Here is a 22,945-nt window from a genome sequence, read left to right on the forward strand (position 1 = left end):
TAGTTTCCAGCATCAATAGCCTTGGTGTTGCAAGCATTCTGGCAGTGTTTCCAGAAGATCCCATCACTCCCAATGATAATTACTTATTGAATCCCTGCTCTGTGTCAGTCTCGGGTCTAAGCAGTTCACATGTCCAAATAATCTCACTGATTCCTCAGAACCAGCCAAGGAGAGGGCTGGATCAATGCTTCCATTTTACAGAGGAAGAAATTGTTTTCTCAGGGAGGTTGACCAACTGTCCAAAGCTGCACAGCTGCTCTTGCATGTGGGAGAGCCCCAGGTCTGACCAACTCTACAGTCCTTGTTCTAAGGCCCATGCTGTGAATGCCTATGCCCCCAAACCCCAAAGACCCCCAAACAGGAATTAGTGTCCAGTGTGGGCATCAGCAGAGCTCCTGCTGTGATGACCTTCATGGGCAGCCCAAGCCCAGCTCTCTGGGGCTAATCTTCCAGTGTGGCTGGAACACAGGGGTCAAAATGTAGCTGACCATGGTGTCAGCATGGGCCTGGCCAGGTGGGCTTTGAGTGCTCCATTAAGGAACTGGGACTTTGTCAGTGGGGCAGTGGCTGACAGTCCACATAACAGTCACCAAAGTGATTGGTTTAAAATGCAGATTCCTGGCCTCACTCCAGAAAATTTAATTCACTGTATCAGAAGTGGGCCAAAGAGTTATGAATTCAAACTCCCCAATCTATAGAGCCCATTTTTGTATTCAAAACAAGGTTAAGACAGTGATCAGTCTTGTGTTTTAAAAATGGCAGCATACTTAAGCCACACCACCAAATATGGCAGCCACTTGCCATGTGTGACTATTTAAATTAAAACTAATTTAGTTCCCTAGTCACACTGGCCATGTTCCAAGTGTGCCAATAGCTACTTGTGGCCAGTGGCTGCCATATTGGTCAATGGAGACATAGACCATTCCTGTCACTGTGAGAAGTTCTATTGGACAACTGATCTAAGCACTGGAGACAGCGATCTAGGTGGAAAGGGGCAAGAGGGGAGCCAGACTAGTTCAGACCAGAATAATGTGCAGTACACATGTGCAGCTCTCCATGTAATTCATGATCCGGCAGCAAGCAGTGTGAAAGCAGTGCAGGAGATACTTAAGGGCTAAAGAGCACATGGCTGGAGACGCTGTTGTGGGCTGAGTGGTTGAGTTGCTCCTCTGAGGAAGGGACATGTCAGCCAAGAATACAAGCTGAGTAGGCATTAGCCATGCAAAGAGAGGAGAGAGAAAATTAAAGGTCAGAAGACTAACAATGTGTACAGGACTTCATGGGAAGGCACCTTGGAATTATGTGGAGACCAGGATACCTGCAGCACAGAGAGGGAGGCTATGGTGAGTGGTTGGAGTGGAGGCTGGTGAGGGAAACCCTGGGAGGACTTCTTGACCCCCTAGTGATACAGACACAGCCCTCAGTCCTGCATCCACCTGGCTCCAACATGCCCTCTCCAAGCACAGAAATACCAAGACTCACCTTTTACTTGTACTGATCCAAGAGTGAGTGTTAAAGGGGCCCCCGAGAAGACCTGTCCTACTTTGTTCTGTTGACAGATGACATCTTCCATCAAGCCCAGCAGTTGGTTGATGTTCATTGAGTTCGTGGAGTCCCAGCCCAAGAGAGGGGGTGGCACCTTCAGAGCTTTGAGCAGGGAGCTGACAAGTCTCCACAAATCCTGCAAGTCATCCAGTGGGAACAGGATGTGAACTACAGGTAAGGGGACAGCAGAGTACTCAAGAGCACCCACCCTGGGGCTGGACACTCCGGGTCTGATCCCAGGTGTGCCTACTGAGACATGACCTTGGACCACCTTGAGCTTCTGTTTTGTCCTGCATAAAATCTCTATTCTAGGATTTCAACTGACACATTTCAGGCTATATTCCTCAAAGTGTGGCACATAGTAGGTGCTCAATAAATGCGTAATGAATGCATGAATAGAGAGGGAATTCTTTCTGGGTACTTCCAGCCCATGATCTGTAGTGAAAGTATATTTTGTACAGAATAGATACCCAAAAAAGGTATCTGTGCATGTGTGAATGTATGTTGTAGGTCTGTGTACAAACAAGTGTATCCACGCACATGTGTGTACATGTGTATGGAGATGTGTGCGTGTTGTTTGCATATATGTATGTGTTGTAGATCTGTGGTGTGTGTGAATGTGTACATGTGGCATGTGTGTAAGCATTTGTGTGGGTACATGTGTGCACATGTAAACATGTGCACTGTGCAGATAAACATTGTGTGCATCTGTACATATTTGTGGGTGCATCCATGGTTTGTGTGAATGTGTGTACATGTGGCATGTGTATGTGTGTGTGCATGTGTACGTGTCATGTACACGTGTTTGCACATATGTGTATGTGCGTGTGTGTGCAGTTGATGAATCTTGGTGGGTGATGCTGTCAGAAAACATGGACTGCAGGCCTCAAACCCCAGTCCCCACCCCAGCTTCTTCCCAGGCTGGAAGTCCCCCTATGCTGCCGGGGTTGAGACCTGCCTTGGTCACTGCTTCAGGCGTCAGAAGGCCATCCTCCATGGGCTGTGGTGAGGGCGCCAGGCTGAGGCGCCGCCCGTCCCATTTCCCAGCATTCTGCTCCTTGGCCACCCGAGGACGGGTATTCCGAAAGATCTGAACGATCAGGAGGTTGATGGGGAACATGAGGAGTGAGCTCTCCAACCCAATCATCACTTCCTGCCAAGTGAACTCGATTTGACCTGGGGCAGATGGAGGGCAAGGGTCAAGGAGAGAGTCCCCTCCACCCTTCCCAGAATGTGGCTGTGCAGCAAGGGTTAACCTTGCCTGAAGAGAGGTCTGCCTCTTGAATGGCTCCAAGGCTGGGGGCGGGGGGCCGGCGGGTGGTGACCACTGAGCCCTTGGGATGTCCTGCCTGGTGGGTGTGCCTTTGTTTACCTGGTTTCTTGGGTCATCTGGTATAGTCTGTGCTAACAATGTGATTTATGGTGGGGGCCTTGGTTGCCCTGTATCACCTCAATGTCTAGAGGAGCTGGAGTCTTAGGTCAGTCATCCAGGGTTAGCCATGTCTATGTTAGCATGCCCCAATAAAAACTAGACACTAAGGCTCAAGAGAGGATCCATGGTTGGCATTACTCTGTGCATTTGATCACATGTCATTGTCTGAAGGAGTGAGTGCCATCCAGACTCCACTGGAAGCTCAGTGCCTAGTCTCCCATGGATCCTGCCCCACATACCTCTTCCCTTTTCTGATTTTGATCTGTATCCTTTCTCTAATAATTATGAGTATAATGGCATATCTGACTTCTGAGTCCTTCTAATGAGTTATTGAACTTCAGGGTAGTCTTGGGACCTCTGAAATTGCATGGCATTTCTGGGGCAGTAACAGCTCATGTCTACTGCCAGTAGCCCTGTTCTCCATGCCTTGAGAGTGGGAGTTACCCAAGTCCATCTTTTGCCCAGCTGGGTCCTTGGGGACACCCCAGAACATGATGCTGGTCAGCATGGTGCAGAGGAGCAGTGAGAAGCAGCAGGACACCCTCTGGACACGTGTGAAGTTGCTCCAAGCTGAGCTGCTGAAGATGGAGCACCAAATGTGGCCATCCTTGAAGCCTGTGGAGGTCTTCATGAAAAACAGGTGGCTGTGGACAGACCAGGGGAGAGTGACAGGCATTAGGGAGACAGGAATAGGGGAGAAGCCTGGTCTCTTTGGAGCAATCCTGGACTGAGAGAGAGGATTTGTTTCTAAAATTCTTCATCTGTTTTTTTTTTTTTTTTCTGTTATAGAAGAAATACAGCATCATAGTAGCATCATTTAGAATTAGTGATGGGGACTCTGGACAGAGTGGTTGGAGCCCTCTTACCTACTGTGTGACCTCAGGCAAGTTACTTTACTCTTTGTACCTCAGTTTACTTATCTGTAAAATGGGGGGAGGCAGTTAATAACAGAAAGTGCTTCACTGGATTGTTGAAAGGATTAAAAGTGATAAAAGCATTTGGCAAAGTAGCTGACATACAGGTGAGTATTCATCAGTGTTAGCAATAATTTTTGCTATAATTTTTATATAATAATATAACTCTTAATATCATTTGCTTTGTTATAATTACAGCATTAGAGAATAGTGGTTAAAAATCCCAGGTTTTGGATTCAGACTGAGTTGAGAGAGTAAGAATTGTGAAACAGGATCTCAGAAAAGGCATCACATTCTCATAAAGGATTTGTATTAGTTCCCTGTGAGTAGAATGTAGTTCAACCTCAGGAGCTTTTGAAAGATGCAGATTCTGATAATAGAGTGTCCGGAGCAGAGATTTCCTACTGTCGCTTGTTCCGATTGGTCAGTGCCAGCACCCTCCAGGGTTGTACAATACTTTGACTGTCACTGTAGGGAATGTGGGTGCCCTAGACTCAGAGTAAAGGTGAAGAAAGAGAGAGAGGTCAGTTGCCAAAAACAGTGTCCATGTTATTTGTCTTATTCAGCAAATATTTGATACCCCAGTGCCCTGTCCCAGGCTGTCTGCTGGGCCCCAGGGATTCACAGGGATGAGAAGCTCCTGTCTTCAGAGAGCTCATTGCCAGGTTTCCAGGCATCATGTGTGCTGATGCAGTTGGAGATAAGAGGTGCTCCTGGAACTGGGTACTTAGCCTGAACCGCACAGTGTGCCAAGCACATTACTACATCGTTCCATGGGACCCAAGGCCCCCTATGGGGTAGGCACATTGAATTGGTCAGTTTTCAGATGTGGAAGCTGAGACCTGGGGAGGTGTGGTGACTTATCCAGGGTTACACAGCAAGTCACCAGCAGGCGTGTGGGACTTTATGACCTGTGCCCACATCTATTTTATGCCTCTGTTGGGGTCCAAGTCTCTCTGGTTCAGACTTCTTCCCCCTTGGAGGCTGAGCTGCTCCCAGTGGCAGCTGGGAGAAAATGTCACCTTTTGGTAGATACACTAAAAGTAGACCGAATGCCCATGTGTAGGAGAATTGTGGGTCATCCATTCTGTGGAATATCATGCAGCCAATAAGGAAAGTTTAACTCAGAAGTTTGACCTTCCTAGAAGGATGTGTGTGATATATTATTAAAGTGAAAAGTGAAAATGAAGTTGCTCAGTTGTGTCCGACTCTTTGCGACCCCATGGACTGTAGCCTACAGGCTCCTCCGTCCATGGGATTTTCCAGGCAAGAATACTGGAGTGGGTTGCCATTTCCTTCTCCAGGAGATCTTCCCGACCCAGAGATTGAACCCGGGGCTCCCGCATGGTAGGCAGATGCTTTACCATCTGAGCCACCAGGGAAGTCCTTTAAAAGAAAAAAGGCAACATATTCAGAATAACATGCTGTTTTAAAAGATATAAGATAAACGGCAATATGTGGTGTCCTGTGTGTGTGGGTGTACAGGCATGTACATTTGTATCTGCTTATGTATGTCTGGGAACAGCTGTGGAAGGGTGCACAACAGGAAAGGGGATGAGGGAGTGAGTAAAGCACAGGAGACTCTGAAAAACGCATTGAGAGTAAAGCGATGTGAAGAAGAGGCTCCAGGTGGCCAGACATGGAATCACCATTCAGATCAGTCTGTTCACTCATATAAAAAGTATTATTCTGTGACATCCAAGGAAATTTGGATAACTGTTCTATAACTGTTATCACCACCTGAAGATAATTCTGCCTTGAAGGGTCCATGTCCCTCCAGGGCCCTTCTATCACATCAAGAAAAACTGATTAGTCATTAATATCACACATTCAGAGCTACCCAGACCTGCAAGCAGAAACATGCTTTTATTTGGCTGAGACTGAATTATGAGGCAACTTCTCTAGAGATGAAATGACAAAGTAAAAGAGCATTTGCTTTAAAGAAAAAAGAACAGTACCTGAATTGTTTCCTGTCCTCCTCTGTGGCCACCGGAAATACCTTGTCAAGAACACAGTCTCCGACATCGATGGATAGCCATGAGTTGCAGAGGAAGTACCACTTCCGGTCCATTGCCAGGTCATGCACCAGCACCCGGCTTACATACCTGGAGGGGACCCACACTTTTGAAGATAATGTTAGGCAGATGAGATGTCTTTGGACCCCTTGAAGATAATGTTAATATATTGCAGACCTGAGCTCAAGAACGAGAACTCCTAAAAAGAGACTTTGTATTTTTCTTCATTGCCGTTAGTGCCTTGATCAAAGTGCCCCAATCAGTGGGTGAATTTGGCTTCATCTGGGGAATTCAGCTAGTGTAGACCACCAGCTTGGAGGCTGCCAAGTTTTCACAGGTATGCTGCAAGAGCGTGCATTCTGAAACTGCACCCTCGTGTAGGGGAGCAAGCCCAGGGTCACCATCCTGATACAAGCAAGGAAAGTGGAATTGTTTGGACTGTGTGTCCAGGGAGGTGCAGGCTTGAGCACACAAACCTGGTGTACCCCTGGGCCTCCATCCAGAGAATGGGCCTGCCCTCCAAGGGCTCTGTGGTGATCATCAAATCTGATTTAGATCTTTGAGGCCCAGGGAAGAAATGAAGTCATCTTGCCTCTGCTGGGTGGTCAGATTCAGCAGCAACTGTTTTCTCTGTTGCCTTACAGGGAAATGAGACTAATGATATCAATAGGCACTCTTTTTTTTTTAACTATCTACTTTTATGTTTTATTTATTTAAAAATAATGTTATCTATTTTTATTTTTGGCTGGGTCTTTGTTGCTGTGTGGGCTTTTCTCTAGTTGTAGCGAGTGGGGGCTACTCTTGGTTGCAGTAGGTGGACTTCTCATTGCGGTGGCTTCTCTTGTTGTGGAGCATGGGTTCTAGGGCGCTCAGCCTTCCGTAGTTGTGGCTCCAGGGCTCTGGAGCTCAGGCTCAAAAGTTGTGGTGCATGGGCTTTGTTGCTCTGAGGCATGTGGGATCTTCCCAGATCAGGGATCAAACCTACATTGGCAAGAGAATTCTTTACCACTGAGCCTCCAGGGAAGCCCTGTAGGCACTCTTTATTGAGCATTTACTGCACGGTGGGGATTATGCTAAGAACCTCTTGACATGCATTTTCTCCTTTCATGGAGGATAGTCCCCATCAGGCATGTAAGAGCCACCTCTGTTGAGGTCACACACCCTCCTGAGGTGGCTGACATCCAGTGCCCATTGGGTGAGGCACCTGGGTGTGATCAAGACCTGGACATCTCAACCCAACTCAGCACAGCTCCAGACCTCCCTGTGTGGTCAGCTGAGCTGTCTTTGGGCTGTATCAAAGCTCTTCTGCCCATCCTGCTTGCTTCCCTCCCTGTCCAGGGGCTGATACCAGGCCTCCCTTAGGTAAACAGCCTCCATATTCAACTTCATCTCAGAGTCTGCATCCTAGGAACCAACCCTCAGCTGAGGGTCTTAATCCTGTAGATGAGTTAAGGACAGTGGTTGAAATGCTATGTTTTCTGAAAGCTGCCAGCCACCGGCAAGTGTTCAGGCTGGAGGCCACTCATCTGGGCCTCAGACAAAATGGGGAGGACTCTTGGCTCTGAGCTTGCCAGTTGTGTGACCTTGGGCAAGTCAGTTAAGCTTTCCCAAGTTTAGATTCTCCCACTTATAAAGCACACTTGTCCCAGAGGGTCAGTGAGCATCCAGTGAGGAAAGCATGGGAGCCGTTCTGACATCTTCTGGAGAATCAGCCAGTGTCTCATCTACTCTCCTCAAATTGGGCAGGGTTTGTCATTAGAGTAGACATCTATCCCCATTTTATAGATGTGGAAACTGAGAGCTAAATGAGAGACTGAACATTATGTGTGGCCTGTGGACTGGTGGGCCTCTCTGACCCTTGGTTTCCTCATCTGTGAAATAGGGACCCATTCTATGTTTTCTTACAGAGGCTCATGAGAATCAGCAAGGCAGCACATGCACAGTACCCAGCCTTGGACCTGTCGCTTAGTAGGTCCCCATGGTTTGCCCACCCCTGACTCACCAGGATGGCTGGTCCCCTGAGTTGTCATGCCATAGTCGCAGGCTCCTCAGCTCCCCCAGGGGAAACAGGGTGGAGAGCAAGAAGACATCCACTCCCCCTCGCTCAAAAACTGGAATGTCGGGGTCCGACAGGTGGTGGGGCTCACTCTCTCCATCCAGGCCATATAGGGTGACAGTCACCTGAAACCCAGAGGCCAGGAGTGGCCAGCTCTGCATGGTAACTGAGCCCCGTGTTTCACTGGAGGTGTCTGAAAACCAATGAAACCCAACGGAGCTCAGCCCTTTCTCCTCCTCTCCTCCCACCTTGGGCCTGCCTGAGTTATTTTTCAGCTGTATGAAGATCTGGATATGCTATCTGTATGCACATCTTTGATTTTGCATACACTATCTGTGTGCACATCTTTGAGATGAGCTGTACTCATAAAATGCTTCCTGATGAACTTTTCAGACTTCCCATCTATTTATTTGAAAGGGCCGTAGGGCAGGAACTGGTTTTTCTCCCTAATGACTATATTCTTAGGGCTCCCAGAGTTCCCAGTATTGAGGCAGGAATGAATGACTGCCCATTACTTTGAAAACACATATTCTCGGGCCCCATCCAGATCTACCAGGAATCTGTATTTTTCTGAAGCCCTGCAGGTGCTGCTGGTGGCCATGCCTGATTACCTGAGCCCAAAACAACTACAGCAGGTATCACTATGCCCCACTGATATCCATCCCTCAGCCTCACCACTGTGGTGAGGCTGTCCCACTGCCACTGCTGTGTCTCTTGCTCTAGGGGTTTCTTGGCTGTCAGAGCAGCAGGTGAAAGCTGGCAGAGAATTAATGTCCTCTGCAAGCTGTGTTCCCCCGATGACTTGTGGGATTGGTGGATAAACAGTCCAGTTCCCTCAGTCCTCTGCTGGGATAACTCTGAGGCCCACGTTCTTCACTGCTTTCCAGAGTTCCCCAGTGGGATTGGGCTACAGTTGCCCAGGGCGGGTGGTGGGCTTGATTATGAGTTCTTTGTTCCTTCCCTTCCCTGCCTGGCTTCCCACTCCCCTATGGGGTGCCCTGGAATCTCCTCTCAAATGAACTACTTGTGCTTGAATCCTTGTTTCAGAGTCAGTTTCTAAAGCAGAGTCTCCCCTGTAGACACTCTCAGTCAGATAATTCCTTGCTCTGGGGCTTTCCTGTGTGCTGTAGGATGTTTAGCATCAACCTTGGCCTCCACTCACTAGGTGCCAGTAGCATCTCTTCCTCTCCCAAGTTGTGACAACCAGAACGACTTCCAAAATTACCAGCCATCCTTGGGGGCCAACCATTTGAGAACCACTGTGCCAGGAGAACCCAACTAAGAAGTATCAATTGAAAAGTGAAATGGGGAGCCATGAAATGGCCTGTGGAGATCACATACTTTCACTCTTTCATTCCTAGGAAGGTCAGTTCCTTGTATCAAACAGAAATGGGGTGGGTGTTTCATTAGATGGATGAAAGTGATTCCTGCATTTATTCAGCAAACAGTTACTGAGTACTTACTCTGCGTTAGATAGCTGATTGAGGCACTGAGGTGCAGCAATTTTAAAAAATTTATTTAATTCAAATAAAAATAAATGTATACACAAGTAAAAATAAGATTTAAATAGGACTCAAGAAGTAAAAAGTAAATGGACACATGCCATGCTCTCATGGAGCCTAATATCATTTTTAAAAAAACAATGGAGGGAGTTCCCTGGTGATTCAGTGGCTAAGACTCTGAGCTCCCAATGCAAGGGAGTTCCCTAGTCAGGGAGCTAGATCTTGAATGCCACAACTAAGAGTTTTCATACTGCAGTGAAGATGGAAGATCCTGCAAGCTACGACTAAGATCTGGTGCAGCCAAATAAATAAATAAATATTTTTTAAAAAACCCCAAATCAACAGAGCTTTCTTCAGCAGAGTACACACAGTACCCATGGTCTCAAACTATGTTCCATGGAGCACAGTTTCAGTAAAGGAAGCCTGGAGGCTGCTGTGAGGGATGGTACATTCTGATGAAGGACATGACGCAGGCCAGACTTAACTAAGGATCCTAAGACATGACAGAAGCAACCTGCTGTGTGCTCCACAACTAAACTTAGGGAGTTTGGAGAATCCACAAACAAATGAAATCATGGCTTCACTACCTTTAGTCAGCCTTTCAAGGACAGCCTGACCTCTTAGCTGGATGCCAGCTAACCTGTTTTCCTCAAAAATGTAATTCGAGGTTCTTTTTCAAATGATTGCCATTGTTTCTTTCTTTTGTCCCCTTTCTCTTAAAAATTCTTTTTTCCCCTTTATTCGTTGGTAGCAGTCTACTGACTGTTCTGCATATGTGAGCACATTTGAGTGCAGGTAACTAGCTGTTTGAATTATCCTTTAGTAGGGTTAAATGAGAAGACCAGTGGGTCCAGTGATAGGGGTAAGTCGTGTCCGACTCTTGAAACCCCATGAACTGTAGCCTGGCAGGCTCCTTTGTCCCTGGGATTTCCCAGGCAAGAATGCTGGAATGGGTTGCCATTTCCTTCTCCAGGGGATCTTCCCAGCCCAGGGACTGAACCTACATCTCTCGTGTCTACTACATTGGCAGGCAGATTCTTTACCAACTGAGCTACCAGGGAAGCAGCACCAGACCCCAGATCTCCCTTAATCCACTCCTCCTTTATCTTTTTAAATATGGGGCCTTAGGGTATTATTTTTGTCTAGCAAAAAGATACTCTTCTCCAAAAAAGCAGAAGTTAAAAAAAAACCCACAACAAAATCCAGTGTGCTAAAGTAACTCAACAACCAGCTGGCCAGCGCTTTGCTGGGTGGTACATGCTAACTGACCAAGGGGTCTTGTAAGTCAAGTACCTTTGAGGAGGTGGCTGCCCCCCTCCGGTGTCCGGTGTAGATTGTCACCAGGTAGTGGTACTGAGCCAAGGGGTCGTTGTCCTCCAGCGCTGTGACCTTTACCTGGGCAGAAGGATGGCATTGTGGGGTCATCCACCACACACGTAGCCAGGAGTGAGTTGGGCGTTCATGAGAGTTAAAGGGGGGAATCACACTTATGTCTGCTATTGATTCATTGCATCAGGTATGAACTGTTCTTTATAAAAGCAGGGTTTCAAGTGAAAACCAAAACTTTTAAAATAAAAAATATACACTCATTATTAAATATGACCCAAAGTAGTCAAATTGGAAATGAATTTGGTATTAAGCTGAGAATGTTTGATGTTTGAGCTGATAAATACAAACTCTGTTCATAAATGATTTCTCATACCATTGTAACCAGATTGTGCCTCTAAGGAAATTTTAAACGAATGAATGTTGTTTTAGCAAAAAATAAATAGCTGGAGTTGGTCAGAGGCTACAGAGGGCTGGTCAGTGATGAGCTGCCCAGATCTATTGTCAGTGGAGGGCTGTTTTTTCAGTTGCCAAGGTGGAATTGTCAGGGATGCAAGTCATCTCTGTCAAAGTCATGCACCTCCTAGGGAAGCAGATATCTAAGGACAGATTGGTTCATTGCCAAAGATCAAGACCTGGGCTTCTCAGCGTAGTTCAGGACAATTCCAGAGCTCCTCAAGGGGTCAATCAACTATCAGTAGGCTGCATCCCAAATTGACTTCTCCCCCTGCCCATCCTACCTTCCTCCTTCCTTGCCCCGGGGCTGATCCCAAGCACTTCTTAATAAACAACCTGCATATTCAACTCCATCTGAGGGTCTGCTCCCCAGAAACCAACCTACAGCTGAAGGACTTAAAATATTAGTGTTAAACCCCTTGGGCAAATCAAAGACAACAGTATAAATTGGGCAACTATTATCTTTTTAGGTTTCATACCATTCACATCCTGAGAGGTGTTGCTATATGTAGGGAGGGTAGGCAATGTTGAAAGGTTCAGTGCATTATATTCATTTATGTGCTCACTCACTCGTGAGTGTGTATTGAAGGCTCCTATGGGTCAGGTGTGATGCATGTATCAGAAAAAGAATCAGAACTTTGTTGTCACAATTGGTTATTGTTTGATCTTGTTTTTACCCTCAGACCTGACTTATTGTCAGGCAGATCTGGGTTTGAATTCTGGCTCCTTGGAGATGGCTTTGGACTAGATAATTATCCTATACATTCCAAAGAAAGGATTGGTTTTGGCACGCTCCTGGAAGATAATCTCTAAGTTCTTGAAATATTCTGCATGATCAGGGTGTCTGACTATCTGGGGCCTCGGGCCACCCTAGGCATTATGTGCTAACAGTCTGATCTGTAGTGAGAGCTTTGGGCCATGCTCTATCAGTCTGACCTGGGCAGGGATGAGGGGCAGTGGTTGCTGGAGACTAAAGGCAGTCATGCAGGTGCCATACTTATGAGACTGACCCCTAGTAAAACCAAGGTTTGGGGAGCTTCCTTGGTGGGCAATGCATCACATGTGCTGTTGCACATCATTGCTAGAAGAATTCATCTGTCTGTAGGGCTCCATGGGGAGAGGACAGTTAGAATCTCTTGCCTGATATCTCTTGAACCCTTCCTTTTTCTGATTTTAATCTGCAGTTTTTCACTGTAGTAAACTGTAACCATGAGGATAATAGCTATTTAAAGTTCTGTCTGTCCTCCTAGCAAATCACTGAATTTGAGGGTGGTCTAGGGGACTCTCAACATCAGTACCCTCCCCCTTGGTGCTGTTGTGGGCATTAAGTGGGAGTAGTACCTGGCACATAGTCAATCCTCAATAAGTCGTCAGCTTTATAATCCTCCTGATAATTTGATAAACAAGAACATTTTAGAAGTAAAGAGGCTGAGAGGCCAGCTAACAGGAGATGACTCCAGGGGTCAAGGCCTGGACTTGCAGCTGGCCCCTCAGCTCCCCGCCAGGGCTCCATTCTCTGGAGCTCCTGCAAGGGGACTGCTCGCCCCCTGCTGTTCCCGTGGATCATGCCACCTCACCTTGGCTTGATCCTGAACATCCTTCCTCCTCGCCCAGATCAGCACCAGGAGGTAGGCCACGCAGAGGCAGCTCACGGTGGTCACAACCACAGGGTTGTCCGCAAAGGTGGCAAAGAGCTCAGCAGTCTGGCGGACGTCCACGGCATTGGGCATCACCAGGAGCGTGCTCCCAAAGAAGGTGAGGTGGTTGCAAAGGCAGTGGGTCTGCGAGAGGGTGGTCTGCGGCCCCACCTGCAACCCCAAAGAGGCCCTGGTGAAAGCACTCGGGGAGCATATCTTCCCCACCCATGGGAGGAGAGCAGTGAGGAGTGGGGAAGATATGGTGTCCTGGGGAGGGCTGGGAGACTGCTGAAGGCCAGCTTCAGGATTCTCTTTGGGCTTTTTTATTTAGTTAAACAGTAATTTTTTAAATATAGTGAATTATGTCTTGTAGTGGGCTCACCTGGTGGCTCAGGTGGTAAAAACTCTGCTTGCAATGCCCGAGACCCAGGTTCAATATCTGGGTTGGGAAGATCCCTTGAAGAAGGGAATAGTTACCCACTCCAGTGTTCTTACCTGGAGAATTCCAGGGACAGAGGAGCCTGGCAGACTACAGCCCATGAGGTCACAAAGAGTTAGGCATGACTGAGCGACTTAATGCTTACACATGTCTGTAATAAGCATTTTTGCACCTGTCATTCTCAGTGAGTGACCATGTTCATCTTGCCAACCTGCTTTGCCGTTTTGAATAGGGAGTATTAAGGGTAAAGCCAAAACGCCCTCTGTCCCCCAGCCTCCAGAAGCAGCCCCTGCCATGTGTTTGGTATGCATCCTTTCCAGTACTCTCTCCCACCTGGTGCTCACTCACCAGGCAGGTATTTGTAGGGTGCTGCTTCCAGGCCAGGCAACGGGCAAGGTGCTGAGAGGACATTCAGGGTGACCAACTCATCTCAGTTTGCCAGGGACCTCTCTGCTTCTCAAACTGAAAGTCTTAGATCCTGGGAGCCCCCTGAGTCCCAGGCAAACTGAGACAGTGGGTTATCTTACACTGAAGAGAAAAACAGCAGAGATAAGGGGAACCATGGCAAGAAAACAGAAAGGACAAATATTCACATCCTAAGCTGATTCTCAGCAATAGAAAAGAATTCTCTATATTTTACCCACTTTGGACCTAGGGACCTGTGGCCCCTGTCCCAGGATCATGCTTTGAAGGGTCCCACTCTAGCCATCCTAGGGCTGTGCCCTTGTGCACAAGATGAAGAGAGTCGTGGGGGCAGAGGGAATGCCCACCACAGCACATACAACCCAGCAAAGACCAGGGCGAGATCCTTGGTGACCCTGAGAAAGAGCCTCCCCTTAAATTTTGCACTCCAGATGCCTCATTTGTCTTTCCTAATCCTAACCCTAGGACTCCCACTTTTAGACTGTGGTCTGGGGACTTGAACCTCAGAATTCCCTCCTCCAGGGCCTGCCCAGACCCATTCCTCAGGATCGTCCTTCTGTGGAGGACTGGCTACTGGTGTGGCCACCCACGAGCACAAGAGTGGCAAAGAAGTGAAGTGAAGTGAAGTCGCTCAGTCGTGTCCAACTCTTTTTGACTGTAGCCTACAAGGCTCCTCTGTCCATGGAATTTTCCAGGCAAGAATACTGGAGTGGGTTGCCATTTCCTGTGGCAAAACATGGGGAAATGGGGCATGTAGATGGAGCTTGGGCTTGGGGTCCTTGTGGTATGGGGACTGAGGTTAGGGGAGAGAGAGACAGGAGTGAGGCAGGGGAGAGCACTCTATCTGGCTCTTAATTCATTTTGTACACTTAGCGGCAAGACTTCCCTTGCAGGCTATGGCCTTCCTTAGCTTGCAGTCCACCCAGGGCTATTTGGAGGGTGTAGATTTCATTCAGACCCACAACCCAGCACTACTTTTTCATTCCAGGGTCCACCATGAGATGGTAAGGTAGGCGACAACAGAAAATACTGACATGTGGAAAGTTCTTTGCTCAACACCTGGTGAGGAAGAACCTGTGGCAGCCCAAACATGCCTCAGCAGATCATTCTTATCTTTTACCCTTAACACACCTCCTGGCGGGGCTGACCCCTCTGACAGCTATGGTGTCAACTGTTTTATTGACAGAATTCACGTGGGTCTCACATCCGTGTTTGCTTACTGTTTCCCAATCCTGATCAGTGTTTTGCATCAGCTGTGGGTCTTATGCAAACCCTTGGCACACCCAGGAGGGGTGGGGCTGGTTCAGAGAAGAACCCCAAGCAAGTGCGCCTGACAAGACCCTCTCAGCACTAAGCACCCAGGGGCCAAACCTGATCTATGCCTAACGTTTTACTTTCCTGGGTTTTCACAAAGACTTGGAGGGCAGTGGCTTTCCTACTCTTTTCCAGTATGACAGCCCTTTTGAAAACCAGAGCTAATCCGGAAAAACCAGAAACTCTTCATGAGATTCCCCCATGTGACAGAAGCTGCACCTTTAGTATCCTTTGAAAAAATACATAAAAAAGAATACAGTTCTCAAACCCCTTGCAATAATTCTGCCTTTACTCCACTGATAAGGTCTGCAGTTCACAGATTTGGAGATTTCTTTAGTTATTTAGAGAATAGACAGTGGTGATTTTTCCATCCAAAATTGGTGATCCTATTTATTTTTTCCCCCCATTTAATTATTTATGGCTCTCTCTCTGTCTCTCTCTCTCTCTCTGTGCGCTTTCACTCAGTCGTGTCTGACTCTTTGTGACCCCATGGACTGTAGCCTGCCAGGCACGTCTGTTCATGGGACTTCCCAGGCAAGAACACTGGAGTGGGTTTCTGTGTCCTATTTCAGATGGCTCTGTATCAGTATTCATCTGTGCCAACATCTGCTTCTATAATGACCATCAGGTTTACAGTTTCGGGTTAGCATAATTTCGGTAATATGACACACTCCCACATGACCTTTGTATGCCCCACATTTATGTGTGTGGGCATTAGTATCTATATATTCTTAAACACATGTAAGCTCCTAGACCCCATGATTCCACCCAGAAGCTAGGAACTTGCCAGTAACTTGCATTTAGCTAAGTGGGCCTCCCTCAGTCTGTCCTCATGCTCTCTCAGCCCAGAGTGTCTGCCACAGCAGTCACTTTCATCTGTGGAGCACCTACTATGTGCCAGGTGCCACACTGAGTGCACTGGTATGCACTTCTAACCTGGTCTAGATCCCCCACTGTGGAAAGTGGCAGCCATCCTTTATCCCTGTTTTCAGATGGGAAAGTTCAGAGAGGTGTGGGGCCTGTCCAAGGTCATCTTGAAAGTACTGATGATGTGGGATTGGACCCAAGTCTGTCCAATGGCAGACTCCTTGTGGCCAGCTCCTGCACCATCCTAATCTGAGCCTCAGGCCTCAGAAGGCAGTCTTCAGTGGGTATTCTGTGTCAGCAACGTGGAGATCAGACAAGTCACTGGTAGCGAGGACTCTCAAAAGTGGCAACACACTCAGGTCTTATTCACAAGGTACAAAGACTTAGGCTGCAAGTGTGGGAAACACGCTGTCTCTTGGGCATCTCAATGAGCCCTTGTCTCTTCTTGGCATTTTGGGGAACTGCCATTTGTGGCAGCTGGAAGCCAGGCAGGAGGTGACAAGGAAGCCAAAGAGGAAGCAGAAACAAATCCCAAAGGAGCTTGGTTCTGAGTCCCCTTTTGTGGCTCTGCTGGGACCTGGCCTCTTTAACTACTTGTGACTGCTATCATTGGACATACGCACCATTTGCTTCTCGTCTGTGTCCTCTACTAGACTGAGTGCTCACTGGTTTGTCTCATCATTGTATCCCTACCAGTTGGCCTGGCACCTGGTGAACATGTGTAGGATGAATGAAAGAAGGGATATGATCTAGGGGATGGGGACGGGTGTGTGATAAATTTCAACTAGACGTGGAGGCTGTTCCTGGGGAGGGTGTGGAAGTCCAGCAGAGGGAGACAGCAGACATCTGCCTCCCCAAGAAATGGCTTTGGATTGGAAGATCGAAGTGGGAATGGAAGTTTTCCAGTCAGGGTAGGGACAAAGGGCATTCTGGGGGAAAGAACTGCATGTGCAAAGCCATGGAAGAAGGAAGGGGGACACTGATACCCCAGAAATGGCTTCTGATGGCCTCAAAACCAATGTCTGCTGCCAGAACACTGTCACAGGCCTTGGCTCCTCGGAGGCAGATCTGAGCTGCCCTGAGACAAGGGTGTGATTGATATTAATAGAACCACCTGCCTCCAGGGCTCCGGGAGCCTGGGGTAGGCTCTGGAGAAGCAGTGCCTCATGTTGCTTAAAGCTTATGCTCTGGGGACAGACCTGGGTTTGACTCTCGGCTCTACCATCTTCTTTACTGCCCCCTCCTTACCTGGCACCCGGAGTTGTCCCAAGTGCCCTGGACCTCGTCCCAGAAAACACAATGGGACAGGAAGGTGGTGATGCCGACTGTAAGGTCCCTGCCTGGAGCTGGCTCCAGGTCAGACTCGGGGATAACAGTCAGATAGTAGACGCCTTCTCCAAAAGGCAGGTCCTCTGGGCTCAGGATCCACGTGGACAGCTCATCTGCAGGAAGCAGTGGGTACGGGGGGTGGGGGTGTCCGGGTCAGCCTGAAGCCTCATGGAAACTGGATCTAATGTGATGGGAGGGGAGCACCAGGTGCCTGGGCAGGGAAGCAGGCACTGATGGTCTCCCCAATGTCCCAGGAGTATAGGAGAGGAAGCACGCCCAGCTCAGTGTGCCAAGCAGGCTGCCAATCAGACCAATGAGAGTACAGATTCTGACTTTGCTCCTCCTTGGCTGTGTGACTTTGGACCAGTTACTTAACCTCTCTGTTTTTATCTGGAAAGTAGATATTTCAGTCATCCTCATCCCCAAAGCCTGTCATGAGGACTGCAATGAGGTCAATTCTGTGAGTGCTTCTCAGCTCCTTCAGGACATATAGTTAATTGTTCACCTAGTATATTGCCTAATAAGAATACCACCAACAAAAATAAGTACTGAATGTAGCAAGTGTTTTTTCTCTTTTTCTTTTTTTTTCCTCTATGGCTCTGATTCCCAAGTTTTAAGCTGATCACACCCCCAGGAAGCAACTCAAGAAGCCGCCCTGGGTGGTGGGACTACCTGAAGCAGCTGTTGGCAGGAGGTGAGCCTGGGCATCGTAGCTGGTCTCATTGGGGTGGTAGCCATAACCCAGGCTGAGCGTGAGTGGGGTGTCAGGTCTCCAGTGCAGCTGGATCCCCAAAGCCGCGCTGCCTGACGTCAGGTTCACCCACAGGGCTTCAGGTCTGCTCAGGTTCAGCACAGTTGGCTCACCGTGTCCTTCTGAAAGCCGAGGCAGCAGGATCTGTCATCAGAAACAGTAAAATCAAGGGTGTGCAAGGACAGGAATGCCGGTGAACATCAGGGTGAGCCCCTGGGGAGCTGAAATCCAACCTGTGCTCTGCTGTTTTCATTAGTTTACTGAGGCTGTTGTGACAAATGACCACAAGCTTTGTGGCTTAAAACAGCACAAGGGCCAGAAGCCCCAGAATCAGTCGCATGGGGCTACAGTTGTCAGAGCTCTTTCCTTCTCAGGGCTCCAGAGGGAGAACCCTCTTCTTTGCCTTTTCCAGCTTCTGGAAGTGCCTGCAGTCATTGTCTCATGGACCCCTCCTTGCATCACCCGACCTCTTGGTTCTGTCATCAAACTGCCTCCCCTGCCCCGCAACCTGCCTGCCACTTAGAAGGACCTCTCAATGACACTGGGCCCACCCAGGTGATCAGGATCATCTATTTCAGGATCTTTAACTTAAATCACATCTGCAGAGTCACATTTTGCCGTGTCAGGTGACGTATTCATGGCTCAGGGATGAGGATATCTTGGGGGCCTTTATTCGGCCCCTGCTCCTCAAGCTGTGCACCCTGGCTCGGGGCTGCACCTGCACAGAGGGTGCACCAGCTTGGCTCTAGGCTCCAGCGCACAGGCTCAATAGTGGCGCACAGGCTCAGTTGCTGCATGGCATGTGGGATCTTCCCAGACCAGGGATCAAACCCATGTCCCCTGCGTTGGAGATCAAACCTGGTTCTCCTGTATTACAGGCAGTCTCCTGAATTGCAGGCAGATTCCTAACCTCTGAGCCACCAGGGAAGCCCTCACTGAAAGTATTAAAAATGTTATTATGTACAAAATCCTTAGCCAAGCACCACATACACAGTAGCACTCAATTAGTTGGTGCTGTTCCTCTCTTTTATTCTTACATTAGAACTTCTTATAACCACTCTCCATTTAATCAGCTCTCTGGATTAACTAAAGCCTTCCACCCACTATTTATTTAGTTAGTTAAAAAAGTTTTTGACTGCACCACGAAAGTTGAATCTGGGACCACCATAGTGAAAGCACCAAGTCCTAACCAGGACCACCAGGGAATTCCCTCCACCCTTTTTCGTTTTTTAAATATGTATTTATTTGATTAAGCTGGATCTTAGTTGCAACATGTGGGATCTAGTTCCCTGACCAGGGGTTGAACCAGTCGTTTGAACATTCTTTATCACAGCATATATATAACCAAATAATATATAGTTCTGTGTTAAACTGTATAAAATATATAGTTTTATGTTAAACCACAATGCTTGCAATGCTTATAGCAGGATGAGGATAATTTCTCTTGATTCTCTTCTTTCTTTTACTCTGAAAGCAAAATATAAATTTTATTGTTTCTCTCTGTACTTCACAAAAATTATTCATGAATTAGGCAATGAACTGAATCTCTGTGAAGCCATAAAAGCAGAACATGTTTAGTATATACTGCTGGGTATAATAAAATATTCTCTTCTTTTTTTCTTTTCTTCTTCTTTCTTTTTTTGCCCACACCATGAAGCTTATGGGATCTTAGTTCTCTGACCAGGGATTGAACCTGGGCCCTTGGCAGTGGAAATGTGAAGTCCTACCTACTGGACTCCAGGTGATTCCCAATGATTCTCTTCTTTATTTTTTTTCATAACCAGTCAACTTTTGGACCGAACCAAGTTGAAAAAGAAGACAGAAGTGCCACCTGACTTCTGAGCACACCCCAAGCCTACCTCGATATACTCTGACAGATTCTTCACAGGGATGAGCTGTCCACTAGGACTGGTCAGAGAGAGGCCACCCACAGTTCCGCTGACATCAAAGTGACCTCGGGCTGGAAAGGGGCTCTTGGGGAAGCTCATCATCTGAAACCAAGAACAGAGAGCCAAGGAGTCCAAGGGCCGAAAGGTAACTAGGCCCCTGTGTGAAGGAAAAGTTTTCCCCAGACGGGTGGACAGGTGGCCCTTGTGCTGTGGGGTGAATGAGAGGGCCCTGTCTTTAGCTGCTGCTATCTTTCCTGGTGTGTGTTTGTGTGACCTTCAAGGTTCTGACCTCAGAAACCTGGGCCTAGAGACCTGATCACACTTGCCACAGCTGAGCAATTACTGGACTATGAACAGTGTGACACTTTCTTATAGCAAGGCACAAGGTCTCTAAGAGAAAGATGTTTGTCTGCTTTCTTGGAGGCTCAAGGAGCCAAGAGTCAGATGTGCCCTAATTTGAGAAGGAAAAAGCCCTGAGTTTACTATTGCCTACTTATGGAATGGAGTCTGAAGAGCTTCATGTCCAAGGACTAATTAAACCAGGGCTGCTGGAGAAATTCCACAATACAGTGGAAAGAGGATGGTCTGGGGAGTCAGAAGGCCTGGCTCTGAATCCCAGCCCTGCCACTTTGCTGGTCACCTCGGGCAAGTCACTGAACTCAGCTGTAAAATGGGCTTAATTAATTTATAGAGCTGTTAGCAACATGAATGAGCAAGCATATGTGCAGGTGCTTTGCAGACTGTAAAGGGCTGCTTCCAAGGGTGTTCTTTCTATTGTTACCCTTATGTCCACAGGCTCCCGATAGTCCTCCATGGAGCCAAGGGGGGCAGTGGGCAGGGCGAAGGTCACAGAGCTGGCTGCAGCAACATGCACGGAGGAGCCTCGCCAACTCCAGGGCTGTATTCTGTCCACAAGGTGAGAGCAGAGGTGCCGGGAGAGAGAGGAGAAGGTCAGTGTCGGAGGAGGATCTGCCCGCTTTAGCACTGCATGGGGGCTAGCCTTAGCATCAGCGCTTCTTTCGCGATCCCCTTAGATCAGCAGCCCCCAACGTTCTGTCACCAGGGACCCGTTTCATGGGAGCCAAATTTTCCAAAGACCAGGTAGGGGGATGGCTTGGGGATGATTCAAACACATTATACTTATTGGGCACTTTATTTGAATTATTGTTACATCAGCTCCACCTCAGATCATCAGGCATTAGACCCCGGAGGTTAGGGACCCCTGCCTTACTCAGATGATTCTTTGTTTGCCTCAGTGGGAATAGCATAAAAGGCAGGAGATGCCTCAAGGCTGGGCAGGTGGCCCCACATGGACAGGGCTTCAGCCTGCTTTCTCTTCCGTGCCGCCCCAGTGCCTAGAGCAGTGCCTGGCATGTGATGGTGGTCAATACATATTTTGTTGAATGAATAAATGAGCTTGGATGTAGACACTTCTCCAGACCTATCTCCCCAACCTACTTGACCTCCCATAAGACCATCTTTACTGGCTATTGACCTCGTCCCAATTGAGTAGACTGGGGACCTGGTTTCAGATCCTAGTCATGATCACAACGCTGCTTTGGGAAACTGCCCCTGGGATCCAGGAAGGCATCTGTGGCAGAGGAACCAAGGGAGGGTGCTCAGTGCCGAGGGTCCCAGCAGTGCCTGCAGTGTCGTCCAGCCCCCGATTGTCAGGGGGTGGCATGGAAGTGGCAGGCCATCCCTAGGTGCTGGAGGAGGGCTCAGTGAAAGGAGGCTGGCACTCCTCGGAGAAACACCTAAGGCCAGAGTGTCTGGAAGTCCCATAATCCTCAGAGCAGCGGGCTTGCCAGACACACTCTGAGTAAGTCCCATAGTCCACGGAGCAGCGGGCTTGCCAGATACACTCTAAGTGAGGTTAAAAGTGGGTTGGTCCCCCTCATTCAGCCCCCTTCAATATGACCCATCTCTCAAGACACATGGGTGGCACTTACCACACTGACGTGGCACTTACCACCTCCCTTCTCATGCTGTACAAACACCCAGTATGGGGACCTTACAGTGAAAAGCCCTTCCCACTTCTAGGTCCCATCACTCACCCCCCTGCCTCCCACCAGGTGGGTCTCCTGGGCTCTGCCTGTCCCAGGGTCTTGAGATGTGGATGTGGAGTGAAACAGGTCAGGGGATGAGCTTTTTGGGTCACCCACAGTACAGCAGATTACCTGTTTGTGTACACAGAGATGGAGGAGGTTGTCACCATGGCTGGAAGGCCCCCGGGCAGTCTCCCCAGCAGGAGGGCAGCCTGCACATGCTCTGCAGCTTCCAGCAGCCGAGACACTGTAGCCATCTGGAAAAGGAAGCAGGGGACCACTGCTGTGGGCCGGTCTCCATATACCACCTCTGGTTGCTGCCACCAAGCTCGTGTGGGCCTTCAGCAGGAGCAAAGCAGAGACTCGGATGGGAAGCACTTCACCAAGCACCAGGTGCTATAGGGAATCGGGCATAAGCCCTGAGAAGATTCCAAGCTCTGTGAGCAGGTGCTTTTACCATCCTGTTTGGCGGACGGGGAGACAGAGGCACAGAGAGGGTGGTGAATTGTGGAGGCCACGTGTTGATAAGGGGAAGCCGCAGAACCATGGGGAGGCTCATTGTGTGCCTGCCTCTGCTGCTCCACTGGAACCTGATGTCTACCCACAGCCCAGGTCTTACCCGAGGAGAAATGGAAAGTCACAGGCGGAGCCATTGCGCGGTTCACCCGGGCTCAAACTCCTCCCCAACCCTGCTCAAGCCTTGAGTGGAGATGTGGCCTCACTGAAGCCAAGGCAGGCGTGAGGACCAGGAGGGCTGGACATTTTTGCGGAGTTCCTATCAGAGGACAGACCATGTATGCATGTGTGCATACATCTGATAGGTGTGTATACATGTGTGAATGTGAGTGTGTACATGCATGTTGAGGAGGATTGTGTGTGAATATAAGTATTTGAGTTTGTTTATGTGGGTATGTACTGGAGAAGGGAATGGCAAACCACTTCAGTATTCTTGCCTTGAGAACCCCACGAACAGCATGAAAAGGAAAAAAATATAGGGCACTG

General features: G+C 48.5%; 1 protein-coding gene across 1 annotated transcript in view; it reads right to left on the minus strand.

Moving 5' to 3' along the window:
* Positions 1 to 22,945, minus strand: part of LOC138096156 (polycystin-1-like protein 2) — a 101,389-nt gene that overhangs the window by 23,075 nt on the left and 55,369 nt on the right. The window contains exons 19-30 of the mRNA XM_068992233.1: positions 22,076 to 22,200; positions 20,677 to 20,800; positions 19,866 to 19,997; positions 17,928 to 18,150; positions 17,175 to 17,368; positions 12,824 to 13,054; positions 10,758 to 10,859; positions 7,909 to 8,087; positions 5,850 to 5,996; positions 3,422 to 3,621; positions 2,504 to 2,721; positions 1,483 to 1,681 (exon numbers count right to left, since the gene is read on the minus strand). Of these exons, the coding sequence (XP_068848334.1) occupies positions 1,483 to 1,681; positions 2,504 to 2,721; positions 3,422 to 3,621; positions 5,850 to 5,996; positions 7,909 to 8,087; positions 10,758 to 10,859; positions 12,824 to 13,054; positions 17,175 to 17,368; positions 17,928 to 18,150; positions 19,866 to 19,997; positions 20,677 to 20,800; positions 22,076 to 22,200 (2,074 nt within the window). The remainder of the gene's footprint in view (positions 1 to 1,482; positions 1,682 to 2,503; positions 2,722 to 3,421; positions 3,622 to 5,849; positions 5,997 to 7,908; positions 8,088 to 10,757; positions 10,860 to 12,823; positions 13,055 to 17,174; positions 17,369 to 17,927; positions 18,151 to 19,865; positions 19,998 to 20,676; positions 20,801 to 22,075; positions 22,201 to 22,945) is intronic.

This window comes from Capricornis sumatraensis, chromosome 20 (assembly GCF_032405125.1).
Source record: "Capricornis sumatraensis isolate serow.1 chromosome 20, serow.2, whole genome shotgun sequence".
Classification (NCBI taxonomy): Eukaryota; Metazoa; Chordata; class Mammalia; order Artiodactyla; family Bovidae; genus Capricornis; species Capricornis sumatraensis.